Raw genomic sequence first — 23814 nt, 5'->3', positions numbered from 1 at the left:
CGAGGATCGATGTTAGATCCTGATCACATCACAGAATCATTAGAAACAAGCGAGGATCGACTATTGAGCTAAGTTCTGAGCAAATCATAATTTGTGTAAAAAATGGGAATTAGATTTAATCAGCGAAAACATGAAATAAAAATTAATCGGAGGTTTATTAAATCGATCGGAGATTAAACAGCTGATTAATTCATTAGTCACCGACTTCTACAGCAATTTCGTCAGCAAAATAAAAGTGAAACCTAGGATGATTAACAAAAAAACCTCTGCCTTGATCCAAATATTTAACTCGGGAATCAATTTGAAACACACAATCTCGAGAATGAGAAGATAGTCGTCTTCTATATTTCATTTAAGTCCGAATCCGTAGGACTTCACCAAATACATTTTACTACTTATTTTTTGTTGACAATTTGGCCCACTCCTAAAAATACTGATACATGAAATGGGGAAAAAGAAAAAGGTCCTTAAAATATCCTCTGTTACCTTCTATATATAAACAACTTCCTGTATATGTTGCACAAGATGTTCTTGGCATTATACCTAAGAATTGGTTACAGTGCTGCACTTCACATACTTGTACAGTAGTACGTGTCATAGCTGCAATGCTAGATCTGGCTGCTGGGGTGATCCAACCCTAAACCCTGAACTGGGGGAGCTAGGTGCTTGGAGCCTGACATTAAGGTCTGGCTGTGCTGCTGATGAATATTGTATAGGGTGGGAGCTCACTGCTTGCCAAGATTGTTTCCTTTCGGTATATGGTCCGGAATTTAGTGTCCTCGCATTTTCTATGCACTCGCGCTTTTCTGAATTGTTATGATTTGCTACTGCCAAAGGAGATGTTGAGTCACTTTTAGGGACCATGCTTGGTACTTGTGAAGCTTCGGCTAGACCAGAATGTCCGCTTGTCATGCCTGGTCGTATAGACCCCATTTGGGACGGGATACTGCACCCAAGCACACCGTTTAAGCCATTTCTCCCATCATGAAATACATTTTTATTTGGCATATGGACACTCTGTCCAGGTCTTATTCCAGAAAGTGGTGTACCTTGCGATCCAGCCAACTCATTCTGGCAATTCATTTTCCTGCTTGTTTCTGTCAAATCTTTTCCATCTTGAAACCCAGATGCAGGAACTACATTTACACCCGATCTAGATGGAGGGACTGGACTGCTAATATTTGCTTCACACGCTAAACTAGATGAAGTGGAGAAGGGTGACTGAAACGGCGCTTCCCTTTCTCCGACATAACCAGGTCCAAACTTCATCCCTTGGGGTAATACACTAGCAATCTTTTTGGAAGCAATTTTCCATACAACTGGCCCAAGATCTGCTGCAAAGCGAGCTACGCTTCTTGCATAACTATGCTCCATATGCAGACCTACCTAAAGTGCAGATAAGATCAAACAGGTTTTAACAATTAGCCAAGCATTTATTGATCAATCATTAACGTGTTATGTCAGTGATTAACAGAAATTCAATATCTGTCCTATACCAATAATAAAGCTAGTATTAGTCCTAAAAGATGTAAACAGCATCATGACCAAAATGTAAATACCCAACTCTATTATGATGAGCAATATATACAATGTCCATATACAATCATTCATACCGGCATTAACTGTTTTGTATCTCCACCAAGATCGGACAACAGTGATGGTTCATGGCCAAAAGAAGTAGGGTGAAACTGCTTGTAGGTTTCACGTCGGGTTTCATCAATCAAAACCAGTTTCTTACCATACTTCATGTCAGCTCGCAAGATGGACGCTGCACCAAGAGTAAAAAGACTCAGCTACATGAATAAGGAAATTAATAATACTGCAACTCCCCGAAATTAATATATATTGAGAGATGGGTCACTGGAATTGAAAAATACTTCGACACCGCTTAAGATACTCCGAGCCTCATAAGTTAATGTTTAGAGCTTCTAAAATATAAGTAAGATTTGTTTTTTAGAGTACTGTAGATTTAGGCAGAGCATGTATACTTCAAAACCGCGGGGGGGGGGGTATTTTGCACCTGGAAATTCATCATTCCAGTCAGCCAACCACTCAGAGTAGTTTCCACTATTACGGGACCGGTGGGAAGACAGTGCAGCATTATTTGACTGAAACTTATTTGACATAGGCGCTCTTCTTAGATTGTAACCGCCAGACCCATTTGTGTTTTCTTCTGCAGTTGCAAGAGCTGGTGATTCTGCAGCTACAAGAGCTAGCGACTGTGCAGTTGCAAGAGCCCGTGGCCCTGCCAGGAAGAAAATGTCAGCATAATCCGGAAAAAAATATTGCATGAAATTAAGTATTCGAACACACATTTGCCTCAACTTGGTAACCATGGACGAGTTCTATATGCTAGGCAGGACATTCTGCTCCTCCATAAGTATTGCTTTGTGGGTGGTAACAAAAGGACTATTTTGCAATTTTAATTAATTATTGCGATCAAATATAGAAGTAACCATATATTAATCTTAATATCCAATACTATTTCATAACTATGTTTTACTTCAAGCTTTATGTGCTGCACTTTATATAAGTACATAAAATTAAATTCCTAAAAACAACTAGCATAATCTATTTAATAAGATATGAGTAATAAATTTTCAAAACAAGCAACTGCGGAAACAAAGGGACTAAACAAAATCAACCTATTTCTATTTTACCAACAAATATCATTATATTACTATATTTCACCTCAACTTAAGGGCTATATATTAGAATATCAGCAAAAAAGAACAATAGGACAAACCCAGGGTACACGATTTATAAACATAGGACTATATACCTCCGCTCTTGGCAAGATTTGCACCTGAAGAGGTCTCAGGACTATATAGAACAATGGATGTATTAGTAGGCAGCTTTTTTAGGTGTTTACTTGGTGGCCTGCCTCTTCTTACAACTTTTGGTCGCAGTTCACCATCATCACCTTCATGCCTTAAATTTTCGAAGTCGCGTTTTGCCAGCTCCTGTATGGACCTTGCCTGCGTAGCGTAGACCATGACACGCTTAAAGATTAAAGCAAAATTAAATAACTAAGAAAAATCAAGTGATATTTAGTCATACCTGCCGAAAGTAAACAGTGTCTGATGAGTTATACTGCATTGCATTTGAACAGATCAAGAGCACATCAGCCTAATAACAAGAGAATGTTAGAAATACTAACTTTTTGTTATCCAAGACAAACCTAGATGGATAGAAATACCAGAATTCCATAAGGGTAACTATCTCAGTAAAAAGGACTATACATTAACTAGAAACTATATTGGAATAATATCCCTAATATATCCCAGAAAAATACCCTACCAGATTCAATGGTACTTATTAACATTTTTCAAACTTGTCGCAAATTTGAGGACGACAAAATCAAACAGGGATTAAAATCTCACCAACTTAGCTCCAACACAAGATGACAAAGCAAAAATGAGATATCGCATTCAATAATTGGTATTTCAGCACACTAATACAGATGTATTTGTAATATTAATCCACTAACCCTATCCAAAGACCTCAGAAATTAATATAATCCAAAGAAGTTGTATAAAATTTTAATTACCTTTTGAGTAGCTTGATCAGCGGAAGTAAGAATGTTAAAGAAGAACAGGACTTGCTTAATTAGTAACATGTTGTTCTATCCTACTACTCATCCGTCTACCACCTTTTTACTATATATGAGTATCATGTGATGAATTATATTATTGGACTATTAATATAGTTCATCCTACTATCCTAGCATATTATGAATTTGATAGTATAAGTATTGAAGTGGTGGCCATCTGTCATATGCCACAAGAGTGCAAGATCACAAGGTCAAATCAGTACACTGGTCTTTTAAACACCTACTAAAACTTCATTAACAGCACTCAGGAAAATGAAATCTTAAATCTGTATATTACAAATCATAAGCTATTAATCCCAATCACTTCACTTTATAAACACTAACAGTATTAGAAGGCTATTTATAAAGGACTGTGGAGGGCACTCGCTCACAACTTCACCTTCTAATCTCATTGCAAGTAATTCTACCTAAACAACTAATTTTAAACTTAAAGCTTTAATAAAACAATCTTAACATAATATTATTAGCAGCATGTACAGAAAGGACATGAAACCAACTTATAAAAACATATGCATGGTGATATAAAGGGAAAAAAAAATACCCTTCTTCCTTTCCAGAAGCATTCTAGAAAGTAAAAACAGCTGGAAACTAGATATTCAGGCATCATTCTGAAGTGATCGCACCCTATCATATAGAAGTACTTCTAGCGAGCAAAACAATTATAACTACAGAATCAAATACTAAGGATTGATGTACCTCATTTCACAAGTTGCCACGAATAAATTGCAAATAAACCAGTGCCAGAAGAGATACTCTTTTAAAATTTTAGTAAAAAGACTAGGTCCTAAATTACAAAGGGGAATCAAGCTTATGAGCAGTGAGGAGAAAACTGGAGCCTAGAAAATAAGTTTCAATCTGAATAAACTTTGCATTTGAGCGAATTCTGTAACAGCTCTAAGTAGAACAAGAGTCTAAGGAGAACACACACAAGCATATCAAACAGATAATCAGTAACGAACCTCCAATTGTTCCAGGTTTAAGTATGATCCTGAGTCAAGTTTTCTCCTAACTGTCCCAAAATCCATTGGATGCTTAATAGTTTCATGGTAATCTGGGAGCTACAGAGGATGTACAAGATTAATCAACAAACAAAATTCAGTTATAACTAAACCACGCATCCATTTCAATATATATATAAAGTTACCTCATTGGGATCAACTGGCTCAGAGAATACACCATACGTGTCCTTCCTGCAGTCAAACATTACAAACCAACAAAGTTAACATCAATATCAAAACCCAAAAACAGTACATGGAAAAAGAACAGCTAGGAAAACAAAAAAATATACTTTTGAAGCCTGCCAAGGATGAAAACCAACAACTTTTTGTCTGGCAATGGTGTTGTGGGTCCAGTCCCCAATGATGAACCTGACCATAAATAATCCAAACAAATCCCATTAATTGTAAGCTAACTAACCAGAAATTCCAATTAATGTTCAACATAAATATCAGTAGACTGTACCATGTAAAATGTCAGCGGGTTTAATATCATTTTCCTGCTGCAAAATCAATCCAGTAACACAAGTTAGACCCCAGAAAATGCAAACAAACTACTATGTAAAGCATATATAAAGCATAACAAGATGTGCAGTAAGCAAGAAAAATATTAAAGAAAAGACAAAATATGAACCTTTTGTTACATTAATCAGAAGCCATGTAAAAAAAGTTGTCAAAATACAAACAATCAATATTAAAATAATACTCAGCTCATGTTTAGAAATTGTGTGTGTATAAATGGTAAGTGGGTGGTCTAAAATGAAAAGAAAAATAGCAAGTACAGCCACAAAGCCCTTGACTAAGTCAACCCCATATATACCCACTTCAGATCTCGGGATTTGACAAACAGAAAAAAGGGCAACGCGCGAAAATCAAGAAGATTTAAATTCCACAAACCCATATCACAAAAAATCAAACTTTACAAAAAAGGCAAAATCTAAATTACACCCAGTTTCAAAAACCTTAAAATTAGCAGCAATAATTACTCACCTGAGCATCTTTATCACCAGATCTGTCGAAATTGATGATGCTCTTCGTCTCAGGATTTTCAACAAAATTCTCCTCCTCATCATCATCATCAGATGAATTATCAGAATGTTGTTGTTGACTTGATTGAGGCAAGCGGACCACGAGTTTGACTTTCTTCTTCTCTCGCTCGTCGTCATCGTCGGAGGGCAATTCCGGCGAGTTATGACGGCGAGAGGATTTGCGGTTGCGATTAGGGCTAGACGAAGAAGAGGGGTTTATGGGTTTTTGTTGTTTGAGAGAGGGCCGGCCTTTTTTCTTGACGGGTTTGTTCATTTCCGGCGAGTGGAGTGGTAATTGTGGTGATGATACCTTACCCATTGCTCGAGTTTTCTTGAGTTCTTTAGGTTTTATTTTCGAGCTTGCCAAACAGGCCTTATTTTTTTTCTCGTTCTTTTTGACTATATATATAAAATTGGGGCCTGGGGGCGTGAGTTCGTGACTATTGAAAAAGAAAAAGAATGGGGACGCGACTCTTGAGAGCGTATTCACACACGTGATATTCAGGCCGAGAGAACCATCGGCGGATCTATTCGATTGAATTTTTAAGATTTTTTTCATTCTTAAAATTTGAGAGTACTTATTTTCAAAAAAAAAAAAATAAAAAATTTGAGAGTACTTAAATTAGGATTATTTAAAATTCGTTAAATTTGAGATTTTAGATTATATTACAAAATCTGATAATATTCAATTAAGATTTTAAATCATACTTAGAAATCTGATGATATTCAATTGCTTAAAATCTATTAAAATCCAATGATATTCAAATACTAATGGATTTTTTTGGATTGTCTAAAATGATGGATTTTGTGGCATTGTTCGGTGCATTTTAAGAGGGGTGTATTGAATTGAGATTTTAAAGCATTTTTTTGCATTCATGAAATCCGAGGGTATTCGATTGGGATTGTTTGAAATCCATTAAAATCTTGAGGTATTCAATTGGGATTTTAAACTATGCTATAAAATCTAGTGGTATTCAATTGGGATTTTAAATTATGTTTTAAAATCCGATGGTATTTAATTGGGATTGTTTAAAATCCATTAAAATATGATGGTATTCAAATGCTAATGGATTTTTTTTCATTTCATAAAATGATGGATTTTGTGGCATTCTTCAGTGTATTTTAAGTTTTTTGAAATCCCATCAAATTCAATGAGATTTTGAAGCATTGTACTTAAATCCTATCAACTCTGCGACATTTCATCAAGAATCCGCAAAAAATCAAAATCCCATACAATCCATTAAAATCCATAGACTAAAAAGAATGCATTAAAATCCCAATCGAATACACCCCCGTAAGTTTTTTAAAATCTTACCAAAATCTATGAGATTTTGAAATATTGTACATAAATCCCAAAATATCTTATATCAACTGTGCGACATTTTATTAAAAATCCGTACAAAATCAAAATCACTTGCAATTCATTATAATCCATATATCAAAACTAATCCATTAAAATCATAATCAAAAAATTATTCATTGACAATGATATCGAAGAAAGTTATAATAAATATTTTTGTAGAACATGGTATTATAAAAAACTTGAATATTGTTAAGGGTACATTTAGTCTTGACTTTGACGATTTGGTTATAATCTCGCGTTGTAATGGATTATATAATTATATGTAATTGAATTTTTTTGTGAACTCCAAGGTGTCGTAGAATTAATATATCTGACATAATTTTCAAATCTCGTGTATTATGATGAGATTTCAAGAAACATAAAACTAAACAATGCAACAAAATTTATAATATCACAAAGTCCAAAAAATCCATCAACTCCTTATTTCATCATATTTTTAATGAGTTTAATAATTTAAATAAACATCACCAGATTTTTAAGAATAATTTGGATTTTTTAGAATTATTGAAAATCCAACCTCAAGATCCTAATATATTTTTTAAAAACATAATTGAATAAAACTGGATTTCAAGAATTAATCATTCATCTATCCAACTATCTATCATGCAATTTGAAATTAATAATATATGCAAATTCTGCTTAAAAAGGCATTCCTAAAAATGATATTTTTATCCACTCTCGTCAATATAATTTTTCAAAAATGAGGGATGTAAAAATTCTAGGGCAAAATGGTTTAAACGATCGGATTTTAAAATATCCAACTATCTATATACATCGTGGTTTTTATCCGAATATAACAAGTAAGTTATCCGGCCCCGAGTATGGTACGAGAGCTCGTATCCAAAATTTCAAAACCAGTTTGCGCTTTGGTAATTAAATCAAGAGTCCCCGAGTATACTTTCCATCATGATATGAGCTAACTATAATCAGGGACTCATGTTTAACTACTTGCTTTGAATTCTACTTGGGGACTCATGATTTAACTAATTATAATCACGAACAAGGTAAAATGATCAATAATTAAACAATAACAAAAATTAGTTAAATAAAATAATAATAAAAGCTATGTAATCTGGAAAAATAATGATTCGGAAAAATTTCAGAACACATGAAAATCATGAACCACGACAAAATACAAATAAAATAAAATAAATACTAATAGAAAAATTAATTATCTAGTTAGTCACTGAGGTGGGCTTGATGTATTAAGTTGATCACTGAACTGAAAACGGTATCAATATGGTCACTAAAATCACCATAAATATCAAACAAGTACCTCGAAAAATAAGTTCAAGTAGTAAAAATATTATTTAGAGAGTTTTACACGTTATTCTTGAATATTACTCTAACTAAGTAAAAGGTTATGATTTCTAATATTTATGATAATATATTTAGATTTTATCAAATATATTTTTGAATAAAATAAATAAAATAACTATATAATTAAAAATAAATAATAAACAGACTTGATAAAATCTAAAGATATTATAAAAAATACCAAAAGTCATAACTTTTTAATTGGTCAGGGTAATATTCAAGAATACCGTGTAAAATTCTCTAAATAATATTTTTACTGCATGAAACTTATATTTCGAGATACTTGTTTGATATTTATGGTGACTTTAGTGATCATATTAATACTGTTTGTTTTAAGTTCAGTGACCAACTTGATACATTAAGCCCACTTGAGTGACCAATTAGATAACTAACCCCTAATAGAAATAATTAATTTGTATGCAACTCATATCTCATCTCATAAAACATAATTCGTCTAAACTACTATCACATGTAATAAATGAAACAAGTAAAATTGAATATTTAAAATAATACTCCTAATAAGCGCATACAAGAATAATAATAGAAGAAAATCCATAGAAAATTACGATATATACATCACACCACTTTCCTTATGAGATATCAGATACCATGCAATGTAAGTTAATTTTAAATTGCCATTTTTTCCAATTTATATTATCATATAATATAACTAATTTTGTCTACATGATTGACATGAAAATGATAGGTGCGCATTCCCAAATCCAAACTAGCAATATAGTTTAAGTTATACCAGTGTTCTAAAAGTCGGTGATTAATTGAGATTAATCGTCGATTAAGGGCTATTCAGTCGGCCACCGCCTCGATTAAGCGTTAATCAATGAAAAAATCGTTTTTTCTCAAAACCGGTTAAAAATGGATTAATCGGTCAAAAGGCGTATTTAATCGGAAAAAATCGGTTAAAAATCGAAGAATTAAAATAAAAATAAAAATGCAAAGTAATTTTTTTTAAAATTATAAATTTGATTTCAAATAAAACAAAAGGCACAAAATTAACAATTAAAGTTGTTTTTTTATTACCTTCCACTCTTTTAATATTAACCCCTAAATTCTAATTACAAAAATCTGCAAAAAAAATTCATAGAAGATTCAATCAAATTTAAGGTTACATATGAGATGATTACACTTGTATATGTATATATATGCATGTTTTGTGTTATAAAAAAAATCATTAATCTTCTGATTTTATAAGATTATAAATTTATAGTATGTATAATTATATTAATATATATAATTTAAAAAATAATATTAAATTGATCATGATTAATGGTTCGTTTAATCATTCCGATTTTTCCTCGATTTTCCGATAAATCACTGCACGGTGCCTTTACCGACTAAGTCCGATTCCCGCTTTTTATAACAGTGACTTACACTAATAATAACATCAACCCTTCAATCAAAATTAGCAATTTGTCTCCCAAGTCAAGAAAAGAAAAATCTGGAACATGATGGCAGAATATTTGAACTGTTTATATAAACTTATTTTTCAAAAATAGTGTTTATTTTTAAAAAGATATATAAATTCTATTTTTTAGAAATAAACAATTATATTTTTTAATCAGATAATGAATATTTAATATTTATACCCAATTTTTTTTATAAAAAATCTTTTTTTCCTTTTTTTTTATTTTAAATATGGAGTTGGCCAAACACCCTGAATATAGTGACGTAATATCCGATTCAATCATACATATATTTGCAATAATAAAAAAGAAGAGGGGGCAATATGGAAATTAAGAAACGTTGATGCCTGCTTTTCGATCCCAAATCGCGTCCCGTTTCGTTCCGATCTAACCTTCTCTCATCATCTTCAATCCCACGATTCATTTGATTTCATAGCTCCCTGCATCATAGAATATCTCCATCGTTGATTTTAGTATCTGTATGTGTATATAGTATACACAGTGGTATTATAATTATAATATATGGCTGGGCAGAATCAAGGAGGCGGAGGTAATGTAGACTTGTTCGATGCGTACTTTAGGAGAGCAGATTTGGATCACGATGGTAGAATTAGTGGAGCTGAAGCTGTTTCCTTCTTCCAAGCTTCCAATTTATCTAAACAAGTTCTCGCTCAGGTCTCTCTCTCTCTCTCTCTCCCCCTCTCAACTTTGTGAATTATGTTAATTAGTTGTTGCACACACGGATTCACAAATCTAGACTGCGGTAATTAGAATTGGCTCTGTTAATTTTTGATTTGTTCAACTTTGATTCTGATTATAATCAGGGGACACTTGTTTATTTAAGTTGAATATTGTAATCGTGAGGAGAAGAAGGGATGATCAATTGTTTCTAGTTTATTGTGAGGTTTAGATGTGTAATTTGAGATGACTCCTATAGTTTGTAGTTTGATTACTTGATAGTTGATAGGCCCACTTTAGGGTCTAGATTGGAGTCTGCCTTGAATAGCAAACACAGGTTTTTTGTTTAACTTGTGTATTTCTGATGCAACTATGTGTATGGCTATTAACTCATACCTTGTTATTCTCTGCTGCCTCTCCTATTCTTTCCATACCTCTTAAAATTGTTTGAGATTTCCCATAACATTTCCTTCTTGGAAATTCTTCAAGAAAACAAAAAACAAATAAGTATTCCTCATTAATCACAATCAGTAAGTGTAGTATCCAATCTATTAGCTGCTTGGTTCTCAGATTGTTTTCTGAAAAAAGTTGAAATGCTGCGAGCACTAAACATTAATCTGTAATCACAAGGCCGGTAGAGAAATACACATATCTGACTCAGCCATTGCTTTAACCACCATCTGACAATCTCAACAACATAGTTTGTTTTGCACTTGATCCTCCGCATCATCTACTTCTTGTCTCTATTTGATCGAGCCAAGTACCTCCTTGAAGCTTAGAACCTCTGCAAGATAAGGCTCTACCGTCTTCCATCCCCACTCTAGCAATAGCAGCTCCTACAATGATTCAGACATCTTTATTTCTGGCTAATCATCCCATTCAACCAGCTGTGATAAAAATTGCAGACAATTAACCTTAAAAATGTTCCCATCTGGCTACTTCCAGCGCTCAACACTACCATCACTGTCTATTGGTTCACCAGGGTTATTTTCAATCTTCGTATGACCTGCTATCCAATAATTTTATTTTATTTTTTAACTGTAATTGTTGTTGATTTTTGTACTAGTATTTACATTGCTTGCAATGCAGAGATATGTATTGCATGAAACTCCTAGCCATTTCACTATGTGCATGCTTCACATAAACCGCAAACGCCAGATATCCTCATAGTTATCTATTGTAAGGTCCACATAAGTACATCACTGCTTTCCTCGAGTTTTAGATCATGATTTATGCGTTGATCTCATGATTATAGCTTTTTATTTGTTCTGTTTTGACTAATAAAGTATTATTATCTATTTATGCACTTCCAACAATTGCTAGGCTTCAAATGAAATTTTGAATGTCCTTTGAGATTTTGCAATCTGATTCCAGTGATTACCTGATTGCAGATATGGATGCATGCTGATCAGAACCGTACAGGCTTTCTCGGTCGTGCAGAATTTTACAATGCCCTTAAACTTGTAACTGTGGCTCAGAGTAAGCGCGACCTAACACCAGATATTGTAAAGGCAGCATTGTATGGCCCTGCTTCGGCTAAAATTCCTGCTCCACAAATCAATCTTGCAGCTCTATCTGCACCTCAAACAAATTTAACGCCTCCTGCAACTGCACCTCAGATTAGTCCAAGGCCCCCTTATACTGCACCTCAGGTTAATTCCAGGGGCCCTTCTCCGACCCCTCATGCCAACCAAATGCCCCCTTCTTTACCCCAGACACAAAATTTTGGCTTCAGAGGACAAGTACCCCCAAATACAGGTATGAACCAGCAGTATTTCCCCGCCCAAGCAAACCAATCTATGGGGTCACCTGTCCCTATGCCATCTGGTACTGCCCCACGCCCGCTGCAAGGTGTTTCAGGTTCTAGTTTTCTTGGTGGTGGTAGTATAACTAGTTCTCCTGTCTCAGCAAACCTTTCAAATGACTGGCTTGGGGGTCAAAGTGGTGTGTCTTCTACTGGACCACCATCATCTCAAGTACCTAGCAGAGGGATTAGCCCGTCCATTCCCTCCTATGGGCAAAAGTTGCCTGATCCAGTTTCGATTGCTAAATCACCTGCTGGTCCAGGAAATGGTTTTGCTTCTAATTCAATGTTTGGAGGTGATATGTTTTCTGCCAACCAGTCGGCACCGAAGCAAGCATCTTCGGCCCCAACGTATTCTGCTAATACCGCACCTTCGTCGTCAGGCAATCCTCCAGTAACTTCTGCGACACAACCTTCAACTAAGCTTGATCCTCTTGAGTCTTTGAATGCCTTTACAAGACAGTCTAAAGGAGGTATTTCTGCAAGTCAGCCAGTATCAAAACCAAACCAGCAGCTTCCTGTTCAGAATAATAGCTCAGTTGGTTCATCTGCAATGCCAGCAGAAATGGGCAACTCAGCTTCCTCCCAGCCCCAACCTTCTTGGCCGAAAATGACCCGTGCTGGTATACAAAGATATCACAAAGTCTTTGTGGAAGTAGACACTGATAGAGATGGGAGAATCACTGGTGAACAAGCTCGCAACTTATTCTTGAGCTGGAGATTGCCAAGAGGTAAACCATAGTTTCTAGTTAAATGGTTTGCTTGTTTTATTAAAAAAAATAGAAGTATGCATTGTATGTTTTGAATTAAAAACGCTGCTTGTTGGGAGGCTAATTGCTACTTCTGAATTTATGCTGCTAAAATATTAGTAAGCAAAATTTATGGGGTTCCCTGATCTTATTTTGCACTCCCAATATCATGAATCAAGTAATTTACTTCAGAGGTCCCTAGAATTGCCAATAAATCCCATATATTAGCATAGTTTATTAAATTAAAAAATTGAAATGTTTGACCCTCAAAATCATTTTTGTTATTATTAGGGTCAATTACACCTTTAGGTTTTTGGTCACTCCAATTTTTTCTTTACAAATCTAACAGAATCTTCCTATTTATTATTTAATGTTTAATATGTCTGTGCATATAGAATGCCAGTACATCCCATATATTAGCATAGAAATTGAAAAATTAAATAGTGTGAACCTCAAATCCTTTTTGTTATTATTAGGGTCAATAATGTATTACACCTTTATGTTTTTGATCATCCTCCTTTTTCGTTATAAACCTGACAGAATTTTCCTGTTTAATTTTAATATTTCGGTGCATATAGAATTGAAATTGTCTCTGGTTTAGCCGCCTTGAACAAAGTTTATTATATGTTTATGTGTGTTTGTGTTCAGTAGCATATTTGAATGAGTTGGTTGCTCGTTTAGTTTTGTTTACCAGTAAAAAAGGTCTGTACTTCTGTTCTTGGTCTTACCATAACTAGTTATATTTTTTTGTTTATCAAATCAAGTACTCCCTCCGTTTCAAAATACATGTCCACTCTAGAAAAAAAGTTTTGTTTCAAAATACTTGTCCACTTCAACTTTCAATGTAAATTTATATTTTCAAAATCAACTCTCCTCCACATATTTCAAATTTATATTTCCAAAATCAATCTTATACCACATATTAGGTTCAATTAATGACTTATTACACCTCTTTTCTCTCAAAATCCACTTTTCTTAAACTATGTGATTTTTTGAAAGTGGACATGTAATTTGAAACGGAGGAAGTATATCTTTAGGCTGGGTGTTTTTATGAAACATGATTATCCCTAATTTTGACTTGGCCTTTTCAGAGGTCTTGAAACAGGTATGGGACTTGTCAGATCAAGATAATGATAGCATGCTTTCCTTGAGGGAGTTTTGTGTTGCTCTCTATTTAATGGAACGATATAGGGAAGGACAACATCTTCCAGAGACACTTCCTAATAGTGTAATGCTTGATGAAACTCTGTTAGCACTGGCAGGACCACCAACTGCTTCTTATGGAAGTACAGCATGGGGATCTGCTCCGGGTATCTATTGATGCTCACCTGATATTGACTGAAAGAACCAGAAGCACAGCATTCCTTGAAATTAAAAATACTTTGCAGATTTCTATGTTTTGCATTGATTCTGGTTCAAGTGTACATGAGATGTACAATGCACAATTTTGCAAAGCAGTACTGCTGACCCTTTTTAGTATATCAAGGATTGCTGAGCTTTATGGATCCTTGGGTGTTTTAGTCTTATTTTGTAATTTGCATATGAATTATTTTAATTTTAACCATGTTTAGGTATGAGATCACAAGGGATGCCCGGTTCCCAACCAGTGAATTCTGCTGCATCGAGGACTCCTATGCCATCAGGATTTTCTAATCAGCAGAAGGCAGGAGTGTCATCAATGGAAAATTCTCAGATGTCTCAACAGAGTAATGGGGGGCACCCTTCAGCTGATGTGAAAAATTCTGAGGAATCTGAAACTGAGAAAGTGGTATATTTGAGTATTACTTGTTTGATCAAGTGAATGGAACATTTTCTTTAATTCTATGTTGAGTTCACAAATTTATGCACGCAACAAAATAGTGTGGCATAGGCCTGTCTACACTGCTTTTGTAAACTCGGACAAGTGTCAATCTTTTTAAGAACATTACATTGGTCTAGTTTTGGTTTCTATCCAAGTGTAGGTATATGTTTATATGATATATGATTCAGCGTAATTTTGACACTTGATCTATTTGTTTTCTAAACTAATCCCACTCACTACTGTATGGAAGGTTGAAAATAAGGAGAAAATGCTGCTGGATTCAAGAGAAAAACTGGTGTTCTACCGGGAAAAAATGCAGGATCTTGTGAGTTATCTTATTTTATGAGATTTGTACAGTCTTAATTTGTACTCCCTCTGTTTTTAATATATGACACTTGACTTTTTGCACACAGTTAAATGTTCTTTGACCATGCACTTAAAATTATTTATTTATTGTAAATAAAAATATATAATATATATTATAATTCAGAGAGAGAAAATTTTAAAAATGATTATTTTTAATACCTGGTCAAGGCACTTTAAAGTGCGTGCAAATAGTTAAGTGTCGTATAGAAAACAACGGGAGTAATTGCACTTTTTTCCTAGAAGCTGAGGTTTAATTATGTAATTTATTTAATACACTGTTTTTATTATATGTTCTTAATTGTTCTGTTTATGTTAATCCTGTTCCAGGTATTGTTTAAAAGCAGATGTGAAAATCGACTTAATGAGATTACAGAAAGGGCTATAGCTGATAAGCGTGAGGTGAACTCTATGATCCCTAGAATAGTATTGGTTTTACATGTTCATGAGTACTTCTGCAGCAGCTATACCTATGTTTACTTACCGTACTATTTCAGGCTGAATTGCTTGGTAAGAAATATGAAGAGAAGTACAAACAGGTTGCTGAGATCGCCTCAAAACTGACAATTGAAGAGGCTGCATTTCGTGAAATTCAGGTGATATTATATAATATCCTTAATACAAGTTGTTTCTGTCTCTTGAACTGATAAACCATGTTCAAAGAGTAGTAATTGCTAATTGTAAGATATTCCATAAGAGCAACTTAAACTGTATTAAATGTTGCAACTAGTTATTAGATGCCACTCTAAACTACCATAGGTATTTTTTTTTGTTCTTCTGTTGCATATCCTATCATGACTATATGGCTCTCAACTAATTCCCTGTGCTGAAAAATGTCTCTCTGAGTCTTTGTCGAGCCCCTCCTTTGGGTTTCTTTTACGATTCGAGGTTTGAATTTTTGATCTCATCTTCCATTGACGATCTGTGTAGGAGAGAAAGATGGAATATAATCAGGCAATTATTAAAATGCAACAAGGTGGCAGCGCAGATGGTATCCTGCAGGTTAATACCAAATATATGCTTGTCATGTGCTTCATGACGTTAGCTAAATACTAAAAACATATTCACAGTGAGAATGTTCTTTTGGATTGTATAGGTTCGTGCTGATCGGTTACAATCCGATCTTGAGGAGCTATTGAAGGCATTAACTGAGCGTTGTAAGAGACATGGGGTGCAAATTAAGTCAGCTGCAGTGATAGAGCTTCCCAAGGGTATGTTAGCATCCTCTGTGTTTCTTTTTTAATATTTTTTCTGTGATCTCATTGTCTTATATGTGTCACAGTTGTTTTAGCATTTGATTCAATTTTTTGGTGAGGTTTTGCAGTCGTAATTTACCGATATGTTATTAGCTTAGAAGTCCAACCGCTCATGTAATAACAATTCTTTCCGATTCTTTAAAATTAATAATTATATTTTTATAGTTTGTTCAAATTATATTATCCAGTTTATCATATAATTATGCATATTAAATTATTTCATTTCTAAATTTCACATTTTAAAAAATGCACTAACACAAAAGTAGTAAAGTACAGTACAACAAAAATAGTACTATGCATGCGAAAACATAAAAAGTTGAATACAACGGAAAATACCGTAAAACTAAAAAACATTACATCAAATACATTTAATAAGTTTATAATATACACTCAATTTCTTCTATTAAATATGCAAACAGATTTTTTATTTTAAAAATAATAATTTCCACCATGCGAAGTGGGCAATAATCCTAGTTTCTATAGTCTTTTAAACTTGTTGTAAAATTAGACAACTTACAAAATTTAAATCCACTTATTTGTCATCTAAAATGAGTGATTCTAGGAGCACTGTTAATTCGTTAGTCAATTTATTATTGCACAACTTGTTTCTCATTTAAAATAAGTGATTCCAGTGGCACTGTTTATTCATTAGTCTTTGAGTAATTTTCTTTTTTATTTCAGTTAATTATTTCAAATATCTTTTAAATAAATGAACTCACTTCTGTTTCGTGTTAATTATATTTTAAGGGTGGCAGCCCGGAATTCCAGAAGTCTCAGCTATCTGGGATGAAGAATGGGACAAGTTTGATGATGAAGGTAAATCTTTTTGGTGTTTCCCTTGCTTGCTTATGCTTACCTGTTAATTTAGGGAATAATGACTTTGCTGTTTTATCTCCTAGGATTTTCGTTCGATGTTTTGGCCCCCACAGATGCCAAGTCTGGATCCTCTCACAACGAAATTTCTTCTCCAAATGACATTCTTTCGCCTGATAATCTTTCAAATATGGATGACAAGTCCGAAAATCTCTTTAATCAAGGCGAAGATACCATCGAGAATGAATCGGCATTCAACCATAGTGGAGAAATGTATGTAAAAAGTCCTACAGAAAGTCCAACAAGGCAAAATGAATTTGAAAGCCCATCTCGTGACGGTTCAGATAACCATTTCAGAAAGAGCTTTGAAGCAGACAACGAAACTCAAAGGTATGGTGTTATTTTGTCATCTATCTCTACGGTTTTGTAATGTTTTTAAATCCAATCCATAGCAAGTCAATCTTTGTACTGCTTGTTTTTTCCTTATTAAAGTTTTATGGGTTTTCTGTGTTATTTAAATTTAAAGCAGAAGCTTTGATGAACCAACGTGGGGCACCTTTGACAATAATGATGATACAGATTCTGTGTGGGGCTTTAGCTCCATGAATGCTAAGGTGAGTGTGTCTTCTGGATGTGCATTTATGTCATTATTTTATAGTGATATAATATATGGAAGCTTGTAAAACAGTGACCTTGGTAATGCAAAATTTAAACAAACGATAAACACAGAATATATGGACCATTAAATTTTGATAGTTATAATGGATCATTTTTTAGAGATAAGTGATGTTTTTTGCTCGGTGTACAATTAACTGGTCACTGGTTTATCCAATGTAATGATAATATTAAGCTTGTCAGAGAATTTTTTTTGTCAACCATTACAAGATGTACTAAACCAAAAATGTACAAGGTGTGGGATGTGGTTTGGGTGTGATTCCCTGGACTGTTATTATTGGCATGTGGTAATTTAACCCTAAATTAAGAGTAGTTTCTGACATTCGGCCTCTGAATCGATTTTGTTTAGCAGGATTCAGATCATGAGAAACATGGAGAGAAGTCTTTCTTTGAATCTAGCAATTTTGCAGGAAGTCCTGTGAGAACTGGATCTCCCGATGCAAATGATTTATTCCCCAAGAAAAGTCCATTTGGTTTTGAGGATTCATTTCCAAGCTCTCCACTATCTAGAGCTGGTAACTCTCCATCAAGATACAGCGAGGCATCAGGGGATCAGTTCTTTAACAATATGTCCAGGTTTGATTCGTTTGGTGGTGAAGACCGGGATGTCTCTTCTCGACGGGAATCCTTTGCGAGATTCGACTCAATGACCAGCAGCTCAGGCTTCGACCATAGCCGAGGGTTCTCCTTTGATGATAGTGACCCTTTTGGCTCAAGTGGTCCATTTAAAGTCTCATCTGGTAGCGAAACACAGAAAAAGGAATCTGATAATTGGAATGCTTTTTAGCTGGCCACATGATGCTGTTGATCTATTTGATCACTTATCATTCACAATACAAGTTCAGGTCTGTATGTTGTATAGCCTGGAAGAAAAATCATTACCCCAGTTTCCAAGAGTGAAAATTAAGAGAGAGAGAGAGAGCATGTACAATGTATTGCACAAGAGGGGTGATTGTTTATTTTTCATTATATTTTTTAGGTTTTTGTCATTTGTGTGAGGAAACTGGCGATTAGGCATCATTGTTTTACATATTGAAGAGATGTATGTGTTTCTGTTTAGTTTGATGATAATGTATACATTCTTTTTCCCGTATTTTTGCATAAAAAGGGCATTTTTTTTTGTGTCAGGACAAAAAGGAGAGGGTAACTTGTATCTATTCAGTATTAGCTTATATTCGTTCGGACTGTGATTTTATTTTTGGTATTAGTATACTTTAAAATTTATTTTTATTGAACTTAACTTTACTGTATATTTAAAATAATTAATAGGATCATGTATGTACTTAAATATATATTTCATTAAAAATCTTTTTTTTTGAAACAATTAAAAATCTTAATACTTGTTATTGTCAGTTGAATTCATCAAAATATATTTAAAAATAAGTAGATATAAAAGATTTGTTTAAATTGTAGTATTTAAATTATTGTAATTAAAGTAGATATTACCTAATTAAAATAAATAAACTGGCATTAAAACATTAACAATGCTATAATAAATTACAAAATTTAGAAATAACAGAATCCTTGTATTCCTTTCTAATAATTAACTACTCAACGTTAACGAGGATATTAGCACGCGTCGTGTGGGTAATAACGATTAAAAATCTAATATTAATATTGATTTAATTTATTTTCCAACCTCAGTTTAATGAAATTTTTAATAATTTACCCGCGTGCGAAGCGCGGACATAATTCCCTGGTTCTACAAAATATACGAAGACTATTACAATAAAGAATAAACTTTTTTTTTTGAAGGCACAATAAAGAATAAACTTGACAAATAGAAACTACAAATAATGTTTAACAATCAACAAAAATAATTCAAGATAAATATAAATACGATAATTCTGAATAAACTCGATCAAAGTTTTCCCGGCCAAACCCTAAACCCCCTTTCACCTGGGAAAAAAACCCTCGAAACAAAAATCATCTCCAGTTGAATTTCATTTCCTTCTTATTAGAGGACACGTCACAGACACACACGCACAGAGAGATGGAGGCAATGGTGAAGAAGTATCAGCAAAAGTTTAAAAAGGTGAAAGAGTATATAGACAAATGGGAGGAGCTTCAGTCTCTTCTTCTTTCCCAATTTAGAAGCGCTTCTGCTATCATCAATAGATTGCAGGTTTTATTTTATGTATTCATGTTTATGTTATTTGTGTATATAGGGTTTATGTAGCTTTCGACAAATTTGAATTTATATATCAAGTAAAATTTGATGTGATAATTTTGCTTATATTCCGGAAAATGATTATCCTTACACTAAGCTGTAGAAGATGTCGGGGGTGATATGTTGTAGCCGTTATAAGGATCAAGGACTGACAAACATAATCATAAGACTGACCCAACGAGACCTTCGGCATAATGTACATTACAACGGTGATTGAAATATACACCTAATCATAGGCCCTGTTTGAGAATTAGCGGTTAGCTGTTAGCGGATTGAATTAGATGTTTTGACTAGCTGATTGAAGTAATGTTTTGACTAGCGCATTAAATTAACGGTTTCTCGTAAAATTGTTTGGTAAATAGCTGATTCATTAGCTTTTTCGGACACAAATCAAAACCTCTAACTCATAAAGCTCCTCAAAGTAGCTTTTTCAAAATTAGTTTTTTTGGATCCAAACCTCTATTCCGATCCTCTAACTACCAAACACTAATATTAGCTTATTCTAGTGGTCAAACCTCTAAAACACCTCAAACCTCTAATTTTGTCCAAAACCCCTGACTTCCAAACAGGGCCATAGTCTTGTTTAGCTTCGAAATATATAAAGCACAAAAGCATTGGCGCTTCAGTGACATAATCTGCCTTTTAAATATTGATGCGTGTTTTCCTAGACGTTAGCTTCTATTGTTATATCGTTCTGGTTCTTTTGTTTTTGATTGCAATATTATATGTACTTGATTGAGCTTAACCTAACCTAAGTTCTAACTTCAAAATTGATGATAGTCAGGTCTAGAATATAGCTAATAGTAAGGAATGTAGTGTGAAATGTAAAATCATAGTTTGGCTGGGAGTTGCATAGTTATTGTAATAACTAAATGTGTATAATTGGTGCTAGTGCTAAGAGGATATGTATAAATAATTGTAACAAAATGAGAATTAGATAATGCCTTAGCAATACAAGTACATTATCTATTCAAAGTTTGATCTGTTAATAAATAATTATATCAAAGTTACTGCTGCTTATCATAAATAAATGAAGATATGTGCTCTCTGAACGTACACATGAATATAGTCTTGATATTGATAAAGGTGGTTAGATTTACACTTACTTTATTATAATTGGGACAAGGAGTCAGTATGTTTAACACGTTATGGAAAAGGGTAACCGGACTTGCCATTTTCATTTGATTTTTTTCGTGTCTTTAAAATCTAATAGCTTGACTTTATTATGCAAGTTGTGTAAATATATATATTTTTTATAGTTGATTCAAAATTCGAAGAAATATGGTGCCTTGAAGAGTGTAGATGGTATTGGAGATGCTATCTTCACAAAACAGATGAATTCGTTACAGAATATCTTGCTTTCAATGAATAAGACTCTGTAGGTTTGTTCTCTACTGTTAACTGTTAAGTTTTTATATTTTATCATTTATGTGTGTGTGTGTGTGTGTATAGGTCAATATCGAGCACTGATTCTAATTTTGTTATTTAGTCTTAAGGGTTTATGTGTGGAAACTGATTCATATTGCTGTAATTTTGACTGGAGTGCAGGGAGGAGTTTCATGCTGTTGTTATATCGCTTGAGAAGATCGTTCGTGATGGTCGGCAGCTAGTTAAGGGAGGAGGGTCCATTCAGCCCAAAGTTGCACAATTGCAGCAAAGAATTGGCATAAAACCAAGTCTTGCAGATTGCTTGGAAGGGCTTGTGCAACTTCACGATATGCACCGTTCAGAGTATGGATGTTTTTCATCTTTTCTTGTTCGCAAGTTGTGCACTGCTATAGTAGAGTTTCTATAAGGCCCACCAGAAGCTAAAGTGTCATCTGAATATGGACTTCCTCCAGCTTTTTTACATAATCGGTTGTGATACACCATTTTAAACAAGCTAATACTGTTGTGTAGCATCATAGAAAAATATGTTTCTCTGTCTGTCTGCTTACCTTATGTACTTGCTGTCAGTTATACTTGGCCAAATATGTTATTGGCACAGCTATTGCAGAGGGTAGATTTAAATATGTTTGGCTTAATTGTTCATTCGATGTTTTTATATCTTGGATTATATTACTAGCTCAATACCTCGTTGGCAGATTTTTAGGTGAGAAGCCAAGGCTTGACGGATATACACTTTGCACCGACACCTGTCGAGCAGACTTAGGATTATTTATAAGCAGCATCGAGCAGACTTAGGATTACTTATAAGCAGCATCGTTTTATTTGTTTGCAGAAATTCTGCTCCACACATTCATTGATCTTGATATTGCATTGAGAGCTTAGTTGATTCTATCGTTTGTTTAATTCGATCTACCTTTTCAGGTACCTTCTTAAATCCTCAGTTGTATCAGCACTACCTACAATTACCCTGGAACCCAGGTATTGAGCTTCATAATCATTGTATAACCCTCAGTAATACCCACCTACTCTTCTGGTTAATGGTGTAAATTATTTGAACACAATTGTCATTTCCAAATTATTTTGAAGACAACACCCAAGACCATTGTCTGGTATGTTGGTAAAAAGCTTATGATCCTAATAACATATCCAACCTTCTCATTCTAAAAATCTGAAACATATTAAAAGTTGTTAGGAGATCGTGATTATTCTACTGATAGATTGGTTAGATTTTTTTTTATTTCTCAATAACATTGTCTTTTTGGTACATGTGTAAGGGTAAAAAGTTTTCAGTTGCATTTTCCCCATATTATTCCTCCGCAATGTTGTTTCTTGGTATATATTATCTATCAGGAAAGACAGTTGGTTTAATAACACAAGCACTTCTTGCAGTGAGAGTGATCTAGAAGCTCTTCAGCAACTCCTTGTTGATCAACCTAACATCCCCAAAGATGAAGGTATGTAAGGATCACGAATAATTATCCGATAACAAGTCATATAAATGAGAAAATGGATAGCAGTTAGTAGTAGGAACTGATTTATATATGAAGAGAACTGAAATCAAAATCTCTGGTACTTAAACTTTTAGGTGAAGGTGGGGTTGACTTGGTTGAGTAATTTTAATTATAAAGATAATTCATTGTTTTTATATTCCTTTTAGATAAACAACTTCATTGTTTCTACTAAATAATTAATGCTACTTCCTAGGCTTTACTAAATAAGATGGGGTCTTGTCCGGACAAGGGTTCTTCTACAGACTTCTATTATTTTGATGCATTTTTATAATGTAGGAATTATCCTGAACCTAAACATCTGTATAATTTTTAGCCTTATTTTGGCTTTCTTATCTCGTGATATTTTCTTCTTGCTTTTATCTATTGGCAGTGCAGTTTATATATGACATTATTTATGCGGAAGATATTTGTTGACAACTACGTTAAGAGAAGTAGAGAACCCCGCTTGATGTGCTGATACTGCCAGTGGTACAGCTGTCTAAAACATTTGGAGGCCTGTCGTAATATGATATAATTTGACCAGTGATCAACACAAGCCAATTTAACTAGTACAAAAAATTGACTGTCCATGTCTCGTATGTTTGTACTTGCTTGGCTAAAAAAATTGTGATTGTAATGCTAAAGATTAGTCCCAAAAGAATGTTTCAAGTGTTTGTATGGTAAAATTTTTTGATTAAGATCTTTGCTCAATTTAAATCAATCACCTGCTTATGCGTGCATTCTTGTATGTGTATGCTATATTTGTACATGGGCTATAGGTTCATAATGTAAATTAAATGCAGAAAATCTAAGTATTCATTCGTGGCATGGTACGAGGAAACCGTAAAGAAATGGAAAGGGGGATAAAATATAGTTGGACAGAATCAAC

The 23814-nt window shown here is 33.9% G+C and overlaps 3 protein-coding genes across 10 annotated transcripts; 2 read left to right on the top strand and 1 right to left on the bottom strand.

The window, feature by feature from the left end:
• Positions 1-316: 316 nt before the first annotated feature.
• On the bottom strand, positions 317-6027 carry LOC108219408 (uncharacterized). 3 transcript variants are annotated; one of them, XM_017392844.2, is made up of 11 exons: positions 5599-6027; positions 5075-5111; positions 4902-4980; positions 4758-4803; positions 4573-4671; positions 3061-3129; positions 2783-2978; positions 2021-2245; positions 1614-1768; positions 1050-1386; positions 767-946 (listed from the first exon to the last, which is right to left on the bottom strand). In XM_017392844.2, exons 1-11 carry the CDS (start codon positions 5953-5955, stop codon positions 909-911), a joined length of 1638 nt encoding a protein of 545 aa, XP_017248333.1. In that variant the 5' UTR covers positions 5956-6027; the 3' UTR covers positions 767-908. The 3 variants fall into 3 exon arrangements, with proteins under 3 accessions (XP_017248331.1, XP_017248332.1, XP_017248333.1); XM_017392842.2 differs by having other exon boundaries at positions 317-1386; XM_017392843.2 differs by having other exon boundaries at positions 447-1386; positions 5075-5108.
• A 3964-nt stretch (positions 6028-9991) lies between these two features.
• LOC108218629 (uncharacterized) lies at positions 9992-18969 on the top strand. Of its 4 annotated transcripts, none has more exons than XM_064090998.1 (13): positions 9992-10412; positions 11807-12950; positions 14060-14278; positions 14540-14736; positions 15020-15094; positions 15463-15534; positions 15630-15728; positions 16063-16134; positions 16229-16343; positions 17136-17204; positions 17288-17591; positions 17731-17815; positions 18229-18969. In XM_064090998.1, exons 1-13 carry the CDS (start codon positions 10260-10262, stop codon positions 18661-18663), a joined length of 3039 nt encoding a protein of 1012 aa, XP_063947068.1. In that variant the 5' UTR covers positions 9992-10259; the 3' UTR covers positions 18664-18969. The 4 variants fall into 4 exon arrangements, with proteins under 4 accessions (XP_063947068.1, XP_017247145.1, XP_017247146.1 ...); XM_017391656.2 differs by having other exon boundaries at positions 10058-10412; positions 18226-18969; XM_017391657.2 differs by having other exon boundaries at positions 10116-10412; positions 17728-17815.
• A 757-nt stretch (positions 18970-19726) lies between these two features.
• On the top strand, positions 19727-23665 carry LOC108216737 (uncharacterized protein At5g43822). 3 transcript variants are annotated; one of them, XM_064091494.1, is made up of 6 exons: positions 19727-19911; positions 21306-21424; positions 21595-21777; positions 22357-22413; positions 22825-22889; positions 23317-23665. In XM_064091494.1, the coding sequence occupies exons 1-6, from the start codon at positions 19870-19872 to the stop codon at positions 23358-23360; spliced, it is 510 nt and encodes a 169-aa protein (XP_063947564.1). In that variant the 5' UTR covers positions 19727-19869; the 3' UTR covers positions 23361-23665. The 3 variants fall into 3 exon arrangements, with proteins under 3 accessions (XP_063947564.1, XP_017245062.1, XP_017245061.1); XM_017389573.2 differs by having other exon boundaries at positions 19727-20001; positions 23322-23665; XM_017389572.2 differs by having other exon boundaries at positions 19728-20001.
• Positions 23666-23814: the final 149 nt, after the last annotated feature.

This window comes from Daucus carota, chromosome 4 (genome assembly GCF_001625215.2).
Source record: "Daucus carota subsp. sativus chromosome 4, DH1 v3.0, whole genome shotgun sequence".
Classification (NCBI taxonomy): domain Eukaryota; kingdom Viridiplantae; phylum Streptophyta; class Magnoliopsida; order Apiales; family Apiaceae; genus Daucus; species Daucus carota.
This window is presented reverse-complemented; position numbering and strand designations above follow the sequence as displayed.

Coding starts and splice junctions, on each gene's coding strand:
- LOC108219408 (XM_017392842.2), bottom strand. CDS start 5,955: ATGGGTAAGGTATCATCACCACAATTACCACTCCACTCGCCGGAAATG. Junction 4,981..5,074: donor ACCCGCTGACATTTTACATG/GTACAGTCTACT, acceptor ATTTATGGTCAG/GTTCATCATTGGGGACTGGA. Junction 4,672..4,757: donor AGCCAGTTGATCCCAATGAG/GTAACTTTATAT, acceptor CATCCTCTGTAG/CTCCCAGATTACCATGAAAC.
- LOC108218629 (XM_017391655.2), top strand. CDS start 10,260: ATGGCTGGGCAGAATCAAGGAGGCGGAGGTAATGTAGACTTGTTCGAT. Junction 10,413..11,806: donor CTAAACAAGTTCTCGCTCAG/GTCTCTCTCTCT, acceptor ACCTGATTGCAG/ATATGGATGCATGCTGATCA. Junction 17,592..17,727: donor GCAGACAACGAAACTCAAAG/GTATGGTGTTAT, acceptor TTAAATTTAAAG/CAGAAGCTTTGATGAACCAA.
- LOC108216737 (XM_017389572.2), top strand. CDS start 19,870: ATGGAGGCAATGGTGAAGAAGTATCAGCAAAAGTTTAAAAAGGTGAAA. Junction 20,002..21,305: donor CTATCATCAATAGATTGCAG/GTTTTATTTTAT, acceptor TATTTTTTATAG/TTGATTCAAAATTCGAAGAA. Junction 21,778..22,356: donor CACGATATGCACCGTTCAGA/GTATGGATGTTT, acceptor CTACCTTTTCAG/GTACCTTCTTAAATCCTCAG.